The sequence below is a fragment of the Sinocyclocheilus rhinocerous genome, unplaced genomic scaffold (assembly GCF_001515625.1).
Source record: "Sinocyclocheilus rhinocerous isolate Xijiao unplaced genomic scaffold, SAMN03320098_v1.1 scaffold412, whole genome shotgun sequence".
Classification (NCBI taxonomy): domain Eukaryota; kingdom Metazoa; phylum Chordata; class Actinopteri; order Cypriniformes; family Cyprinidae; genus Sinocyclocheilus; species Sinocyclocheilus rhinocerous.
Window position 1 is genome coordinate 115,033 of NW_015642498.1, and position 9,480 is coordinate 124,512.

Genomic DNA, 9,480 nt, shown 5'->3' on the forward strand with positions numbered 1-9,480 from the left:
AGTTTAATGGTCATAATACAGAAATATTTGACTGTGCAATGATTAACCAATTAGAATCAAGTATATATAACCATGTTCCTTTTATTTCAGAGTCATTTTCTTTCTCGCCCTGTTATCTTCAGGTGAACCCTGTCCAGAGAACGGCCGCAGCCGAAGTATATATAACCATGTTCCTTTTATTTCAGTCATTTTCTTTCTCGCCCTGTTATCTTCAGGTGAACCCTGTCCAGAGAACGGCCGCAGCCCTGGATCGACCCAGCACAGTTCCCCCAGGAGTGACTTCAACTCCAGAATGTTCTGTAACAACTCCGCCCCCTCTCAAAACTCCGCCCCATCTACCACAGGCTCCTCCCCACCAGACACTGTAGCCAATCAGAATCTGCAGCCTAGTGATGTCACCATCCAGCGCAAGGAGAGCGAAGGGTTCGGATTCGTTATTATCAGTTCTCTGAACAGGCCTGAAACCGCGGCTGCTGCTGGTAAGGAATAATTATTTTTGTACACTTCACATGCTTCAACTTATTTTCAATCTGGGACGTTCCTTTACTGTAATAGCTCACTCAGGTTGGCTGCTCAAAAGGGTCATAGTGACTTGTGCAGCATGTCCTCATAAACTGGTGTATTAATAATGGATGCACTTCTATTTGAGGGCTGAAGAGGCTAGTTACAATGTTCTAATGCAGCGCCCACGCTCGTATATAAAAACAGATCCACTAACTGGAAAGGACAGAGTGCAAATAGAGAGCTCTCTCGATGTATTACGTAAAAACTATTTGTGTGTGTGTGTTGTCAGCCGTGCCTCATAAGATCGGCCGGATCATTGAGGGAAGTCCAGCAGACCACTGTGGGAAGCTCAAGGTTGGAGATCGCATATTGGCCGTCAACAATCAGTCTATCGTCAACATGCCACATGCCGACATCGTCAAACTGATCAAGGACGCGGGACTCAGCGTCACACTCAGGATCATCCCTCAGGAGGGTGAGTTGATGCCTGTGGAACTGTTTGAAAGGGATTCTTACGGAAAAATTTATTCTACACTAATTCTGCTACTGAATTCTGGCTATGTGTAATAGCCATTTTGATGTTAAAATACTTTCTTTTATCTCAGTTTAATGTGCAGAGACAACTATAAGTAAGCCATTTATTGGTTGACTTCCTGAACATTGCTCTGACATGTCAAATGGCTCAACAAATAGTGTGAGTTTGGGCGGGACTACCTGTTTTTCTGGGCAATGGAAGAGGTTGGGGCAGTGTCCTTTAAGGAGCACTGTAGCTTTAAGGAGCCCCTGACTTTTTTTGAAAAAATTCTCAGTTATTTCAAACAAGCTATCCTTGTACAGTTGCTTTCGAACATAATTTAAGTATTTTTAGAATTTGAAATGCTATAACTGGTTTTTCTGAATGGTAGTTTGTGATAAAACTAGAAATTGTGCCTGAAATGTCAGTGCTAAAATAATTAAATACAAATGTTTAAAAAAATACAATTTAAAATCACAAGAAAGTCATACAGGTTTGTAATGAAATGAAGGTGAATAAATGATAACAGAATTTTCATTTTTGAGTGAACTATCCTTTTGAAATGCAAATTTACTAAATGGTTGCACTACTTGTTTAAGATACAGTATTTCAGCACAAGCCACCAGAAATCAAAATGAAAATTCTGTCATTAATTACTCACCCTCGTGTCGTTCCAAACCCGTGAGATCTTCATTCGTCATCAGAACACAAATTAAGATATTTTTGATAGAATCTGAGAGCTCTCTGACTCGCCCATAAACAGAAACGCAACTGTAATTTCTCTGAACCAGCCTCCAAAATGGAAACTTGTGCCATGCAAATTGCATTCAAAGATTTTGGGCATGTTTGCGATGTTATTTTATTTGCATAATTATTTCAGTGCATTTAGTAGTAAAATAACAGACAATACAAGCAAACTGTACTCATGCAACACTTAAACTGTTGCTTTAGTAGTAAAAATACCTGTGTTTCAAAGAAAAGCTCTGAAAATATCTTAGCTTTTTGTCTTTTCTCCATTTTTCAGAGACGAACAGCACGCCTTCTGCAGGCAGCTCAGAGAAGCAGAGCCCTATGGCCCAGCCCAGTCCAGTTTGCCAACCCAGCACTGTGAACCAGACCGGTGCTGCACCTCCACCTAACTCCACCCCTCAACCCAACTCTGCACCTCAACCCAGCTCCATAACGCAGCCTACTTTAGAAGCACAACCGCTCCGCAGTGCCAGTACAGATCTACAGCCATGATAGCAGGCAAGGCACCAACAAAATTACATTATTACTTAAATATATTTTAAGTTGTTGTACTAGTTTTACCATTGCTCTGTGAAATTTCACCGGGCGAAATCAAGTATGTTATGAATGATATTAATAAATTAAAAAATTGTACACAAAAAAATGTCAAATATCATTTTAAATGCTAATGGATTTAGACATCACAACATTATTATGTACTGTATGAAGGATATGAATTATATATATTTTGCTGAAGATAAATAAATAATAAGAATAAATATGGAGCTGAAATATTGTACATCCCTAATCATTTGAATGGATGAATTCAAATCAAACTTGTTTTGTAATCAAGTTAAAACTCTACAAAAGTTCACTATTTATGGAGTGAATCTGAACCTCTCTGACTCACAGACTCTCTCTCACTATTAGGTTGTTGCGTAAAATCACTTGTCTCTTACAGAACTGAATAATTTACCTACATGGCTCTTTAAAACCAGTTTTAATCATTTATATACCCTGCAGAGACCAATGATTTCACTTCCTCTCCATGCTCACTCAAGTTTCAATATACACCCAAGAGCTCCTCAAGCTTTGCCATTTTCAACAGAACATTATCCTGCATTAAACTTTAAAATTCATTAGAGCGGTAGCTCCGTCAGTGGTAAGTCTGTTTTGACGGCATCCGCTGGAAAACAGACGTAAACAGAGTAAATATTATGAGAGAATCTCCTCATTCTTATATATATATATATATATATATATATATTACAGCTTTTGCTGCTGATAAAAGCTACTATTTTAAAAGAGCCCTATGGCCCAGCCCAGTCCAGTTTGCCAACCCAGCACTGTGAACCAGACCGGTGCTGCACCTCCACCTAACTCCACCCCTCAACCCAACTCTGCACCTCAACCCAGCTCCATAACGCAGCCTACTTTAGAAGCACAACCGAGCCCTGTCACTCAAACCAGCCCAGCCAATCAGCTCAGCTCAGTGACCCAACAGAACCCACCCACCCAGCCTTTGCTGCTGATAAAAGCTACTATTTTAAATTGCCACATTTTTGCAGACAAGTTTGACAAGAAATTGCCATAAAAACACCATAGACGTAGTCCAAGTCTCACTTCCTGTTGCGTATATTCCAAATGTTTGCATAAGAGTCAGCATCACCAAATGCCATTGGTTCTGCTCTGATTGGTTGTTCAGCTACAGGTCAGAGGTAAAAGCAAGACAGGATGTAAAACCCGATATTCGACAGCCGTTCACTGATTACCGCCAACCCCCAGTGGACTACCGACACCCTCCTGTAGCAGATTACCGACAGCCACCAACGCTCGATTACAGACACCCCCCACTGCTGGACTACAGGCAGCTGTCCACTGACCCTCGCACCTTCCCCTTACCGGACTACAGGATGCCACAGGTAGCTCTGCTGCCACTCTGTATTCACTCAAACACTGGAGTAGAAATGCACACTGATATCGTAATTCATCACTGAAATGGCTATGTGGCACTGACAGTGCATTTCCATAAAGTATGTATTATGCATGTCCATAAAATGTCCATAATATGTTTACGTGTGCTTGCAGGATTTTGATTTCTTCACGGTTGAGCTGGAAAAGGGTATGAAAGGTTTTGGCTTTAGTATCCGTGGAGGCCGCGAGTATAAGATGGATCTGTTCGTTCTGCGATTGGCTGAAGACGGACCAGCAATACGCAATGGAAGAATGAGGGTGAGCTCTATCTATCTATCTATCTGTCTATCTATGTCTGTCTGTCTCCATCCAACTATCTATCTATCTATCTATCTATCCATCCATCCATCCATCATCTGTCTGTCTTTCTGTCTGCCTGTCCTTCCATCCATCCATCCATCCATCTTTTCATTCATCCATCCATCATCTGTCTGTCTATCTCTATGTCTGTTGGTCTGTCCGTTCGTCGATCTATCCATCCATCCATTCATCCATCATCTGTCTGTCCGTCGATCTATCCATCCATCCATCATCTGTCTTTCTGTCTGTCTGCCTGTCCTTCTGTCCATCCATCCATCCATCCGTCCATCTGTCAGTCCTTCTTTTTATTCATCCATCCATCATCTGTCTGTCTATCTCTATGTCTGTTGGTCTGTCCGTTCGTCGATCTATCTATCCATCCATCCATTCATTCATCATCTGTCTGTCCGTCGATATATCCATCCATCCATCATCTGTCTTTCTGTCTGTCTGCCTGTCCTTCCGTCCATCCATCCATCCATCCGTCCATCTGTCAGTCCTTCTTTTCATTCATCCATCCATCATCTGTCTGTCTATCTCTATGTCTGTTGGTCTGTCCGTTCGTCGATCTATCTATCCATCCATCCATTCATTCATCATCTGTCTGTCCGTCGATATATCCATCCATCCATCATCTGTCTTTCTGTCTGTCTGCCTGTCCTTCCGTCCATCCATCCATCCATCCATCCATTCATCGGTCCATCTGTCAATCCTTCTTTTCATTCATCCATCCATCATCTGTCTGTCTATCTCTATGTCTGTCAGTCTGTCCGTTCGTCGATCTATCCATCCATCCATCCATCATCTGTCTGTATGCCTGTCCTTCTGTACATTCATCCATCCATCTACATCTGTCTGTCTTTCTGCCTGTCCATCCATCCATCCACCCATCTCTCCATCCATCATCTGTCTGTCTGCCTGTCCTTCCGCACATTCATCCATCCATCTACATCTGTCTGTCTTTCTCTCTGTCTTGCTCTCTGTCTTTCTTTCTGCCTGTCCTTCCGTCCGTCTGTCCATCCATTCATTCATCCATCCATCCATACATCATCTGTCTTTCTTTCTGTCTGCCTGTCCTTTTGTTCGTCCATCCATCCATCCATCCATCCATCATCTGTATGTCTCTCTCTGTCTATTGGTATGTCCGTCCATCCATCCATCCATCCATCATCTGTCTTTCTGTATGTCTATCTATCTATCCATTCGCCCATCTATCCTGTTCTGCTGCTGTTCTGTTGCTTGTTCAGCTCATATCCGTAATGAAGCTGTCATAGCTAATGTGAATAAAACAATCCCCTTAGAATATTCTACCTCTCATTACAGCCTTTCATATTTAGTCCATTACCTGCAGATCACACACAGTGACCGTTCCCTTCCATTCAAGAGCCTCAGTTCTGACAGTAAACATCATCCTGTCTTCTTTTGGGGCGTGAATATATCCACAGCACAAAATGCCTTTTGAATCTATAATTAGTTTGTGGTGGAACAGACCCATGGTACTTAAAAAGTCCATTAAGCATGAAGTCATACAACCCCCAGCAGACACTGCTGCTGCTGCTGCTGTAGATTTCCACACATGCCCTCTAGATACACCAAAAACACGCGGGAGCTGCTGACGCTGCTAGCTGCGATGCTTTTACTAACACTCTCCACCCCAGAGGTCACAGGAACCGGCCCCAGACATAGTGTAGGAACAAAAAACGAGACACTCCTTGTCAGTAATGAGAGAGTTGAGGGTCATACTGCTCTCTGCCCCTCATTCAAACAAGATCTTAATGAGTCATAAAAAACTTGCCGCCCATCACTGGCAGCGACCTGCCCGGACTTCCACATTATCCAGACCATTTGAGAGGAATTCTCCATTTGTTACTATAATTGGCTCGTTCTTTTTCCCCAGCCCCTGGCCAATTAGTCCACAGACACAAGACAAGTTCAATGCACCTACATGCTCAGCATCAGTATACGCTTCTCCTGTTTTAGTGGCGCCAATATTTTCATAATTATACAACCTTTGTCTATATTATTTGTTTGTGTGTTAAGGGAGAAAATGATAGTATTTATTAAGGATGTGAAAACTGCTTTTCCTATTTTTTTACAGCCATATTTTCCTCTGATAACCAAGATGCATAATTAATGCTCAGTATTTTTTTTATTATATGTTTATAATTAGTATTTTTTTAAGTTATGTTTTCTTTCACAATGGCAAACTATTATTAGGCTACTGCTATAAAAACATATTATGCATTGTTATATAAAATTAAGAAGGATCACAACAGAAAGTAATAACTTTATTTTCAATCATTTTTAACATAACACTTTAAAAATTTTGTCAGAGCAAGACACTGAAAAAGTGGTGAGATAAATCCATCTGCATGGGAACATAGAAAAACAACAACAAAAATGTGTTTGTTCGACAGGGTAACTGAGAGATATTTAACAAATAAACAGGCAAAAAAAAAATCTATAGCCTTTTTATTACACAAAACTATCTTAGCCCACACACAAATGAGACCTACGGATTATGCATAATAACAGGAATATTGCTCACAGCAAATGATCTGACAGTAATTTTCTTGAAATGTATTGTTAAAGGCGGTGGATGCGCTACACAAGTGGCACTTTGATGGCTGTGCTTTAATGAAGATGAATTTAGAGACACAACTGCTGCTAGAAATATTAAGATAAAACAAATGATGAAAAAAAAAATAAGTTGGTGGGCAACTAATTGTAGTAATATTGATCATACCGGCTTCCTTTGTATCAAAGAAGGGCAATTAACCAGTCCCTCATTATCCTCAATAGTCGTACACCTTCCTCACAGTTGATGAAGAGCATCGGTATTGTAGCTCATAGGAACCTTGTACCCATGATTCATTCATCCAGCTATGTTAATTCTGAAATTAATTAGTACTCGATCTCATTCATGACTGCTAATGCTGATTAGCGCTTAACCGAAACAGCCGACATGAGTTATGGACCTATATTGATCCTACTGAATAATTATCCTTAATAAATGATAGTCATATTAGTTTTATCATTAAAACCAGAGAGGGAGCGATTCAAAGCTGTCAGAAAATAATTACTGCTGTTCTGTCACATCTGTCTTCGCAATCTTAGGTATCTGAATGCTAGATAAACATTCTGGAGAGTAGGCTGTTTGCTCAGAATGGATTTTCCATCAAAAACACTTTTTCAAATCGTATTTTGTCCGTTTTTCAGGTTGGTGATCAGATCATTGAAATAAATGGGGAGAGCACGAGGGATATGACCCACGCTCGGGCCATTGAGCTCATCAAATCGGGTGGCTGTAGAGTTCGCCTGCTGCTCAAGAGAGGCACAGGCCAGGTCCCTGAATATGGTAGGTCTACACAGGCTGTCTGAACACGTACCTTACTGCTCACAAATGTCTACAGTATTAGCTCACTTGGTTCACAGGGTCTCAAGAGGTGGAATAACCTACAGTTTGTCTCATTACAAGACAGATCTTTGGAGGAGGTGATGTTTTATTGGGTAATGTATAAAGAAATGTATAATAGAGCAGATTGGCAGGAGATCACAGCATACATTTAGAAATATGTTGTGAAATAACTTATTCACACCAGGAGGACAATATGTGTAGTTGACAGGTTTTATTTGATATTAATATTCTGCTCTCAATGGGAATTTCTAGTAGATCATTTTAGAAAAAGGTCACCACCAGTTACAGTTTTTCTCAATTGCTGTAGCTCATTTTTTGAAACAGTCTTAAAAGGGTCGTGAACTGCCTTTGTTTTTTATTTTGTACTGTTATCTGAGGTCCACTAATAATGTTATCAAGATTTTTGCATCAAAAAACATAATTTCGAAGTAAAAAGCTATTTTCTGTCCTGTTAACCCCCCTCATCAGAACACTCTGTTTGAATAGACATGGCGGATTGTCGACTCGGAAGTAAACACCCACTGCTATGATTGGCGTAGTTGCGTATGTTTGACAGCGTACATTCCTCATAGATAAACGCAGCTGTGATTTAGGTCAAAAACGCATAAATAAGTCAATACATATCAGACGATCTGTAAGAAGAGACAAAGCAATAGTGATCACATAATAAAAACAGTTACTCACACGTGTGTGTTGCGACATTACTGTCAGATCCAATATAGTCAACACAGCATCGTCTTTTAGATTCAATCTTTTTGAAAATCCTGCATCGAATTGTGCCTTGTTTGTAAACGAATCCGTGGTAAAATGAAATGAACAAAGGACCAAGTTCTTACTGACGCGGTCTGGATCTTCATTTAAAAATAAAGTTCATTCACTCTTTCCTAACATTAGGATCAGAAGGAAGGCAACGCAAACACTGTTTTTCCACAACTTGGCACTGCACAGCGTCTTGTTGTCTTCACAGCCATCTTTATTGTTTGGTTTCTGCGTAGACCTGTGTGTTCGCCTCTCTAGTAAACACTACATGCACGAATCGGTGGGTGGGGCTAAACAGGCAGTGATGTAAAAGCAGACGTTGATCTTCTTCTGCAGAGGTTGTGCTTATCCACACTATTACATCATAGAGTAGAACATTCCACAAGCTGTCATTTTGGCAGACTGGCTTCAATATAAACTGTTTTTAGACTAACGACAAAGTTTTAAGTTCTGAACTGTACAGGATGTGTTTTTAGTACAATGACCTCTTATATGTCAAAAAATCAAGGGAATTTTGGTTTCTCAGTTCATGACCCCTTTAAAATTCTCTAAACTGTAAGTACAACTATCACGAATGTTTGGTTTATGGGAAATCACAACACAAAATGTAGTAACTCAACCAAAAATTTTATTCATGCTTCACAACCTAGTTATTGTGTCATTAAATTGGCTAATGGCACCGAAATGAAAGATTGATCAACCCTTGGAAAGGTTTTTTTTTTTTGGACACAGACTGCTTATACTATACAAAAATATAATTTAGTGTGTCATATTGAGCTTTTTAGATACAGATTTCAAGAGTAAGTAAAATAAAGATTATGCTCAAACTTCTGTATTCTGCTAAACAGGTTGCGTCTGTCAGACTTTGTTCCGTGTTTTGTGTGTGTTTTGCTCCCCATGTGCCCTCCTTGCCCATATTTGGTTGTCTCCCTCCGTTCCTTGCTCCGCCACAGTAGGCAGTCGTGACTGAATACCGGACCTAAAAACATGACTGCAGTGGAGGACGCGCTGTGGGGTTTGCGGCAGGGCGGTCTGAGGTTGGAGCGATATGTGGAGGGTTTTCTCGAGCTCTCTAACCGGGTGAGCTGGCACGACGCCGCTCTAGGTGCGTGCTTCCTGCTGGGGTTGGATGACGAGATAATCCGCTGCGATCTTCCGACGTTTGATTTTTACCCTGATCGAGCTGATTAATCTTGTGCTGTTCTTAAATGGTTCTGATTTCGAAGTTGAAGTAAAGAAATTTCCCAAGCCTTGTCATCCAACTCCTGCTGGAACGCGCCGC

General features: G+C 40.7%; 1 protein-coding gene across 1 annotated transcript in view; it reads left to right on the forward strand.

Moving 5' to 3' along the window:
- LOC107755877 (membrane-associated guanylate kinase, WW and PDZ domain-containing protein 2-like) overlaps window positions 1–9,480 on the forward strand; it is an 88,657-nt gene that overhangs the window by 70,403 nt on the left and 8,774 nt on the right. Inside the window, exons 15-21 of the mRNA XM_016572837.1 lie at window positions 216–479; window positions 794–979; window positions 2,043–2,108; window positions 3,079–3,271; window positions 3,411–3,669; window positions 3,836–3,979; window positions 7,241–7,379. Coding sequence (XP_016428323.1) covers window positions 216–479; window positions 794–979; window positions 2,043–2,108; window positions 3,079–3,271; window positions 3,411–3,669; window positions 3,836–3,979; window positions 7,241–7,379 — 1,251 coding nt within the window. The remainder of the gene's footprint in view (window positions 1–215; window positions 480–793; window positions 980–2,042; window positions 2,109–3,078; window positions 3,272–3,410; window positions 3,670–3,835; window positions 3,980–7,240; window positions 7,380–9,480) is intronic.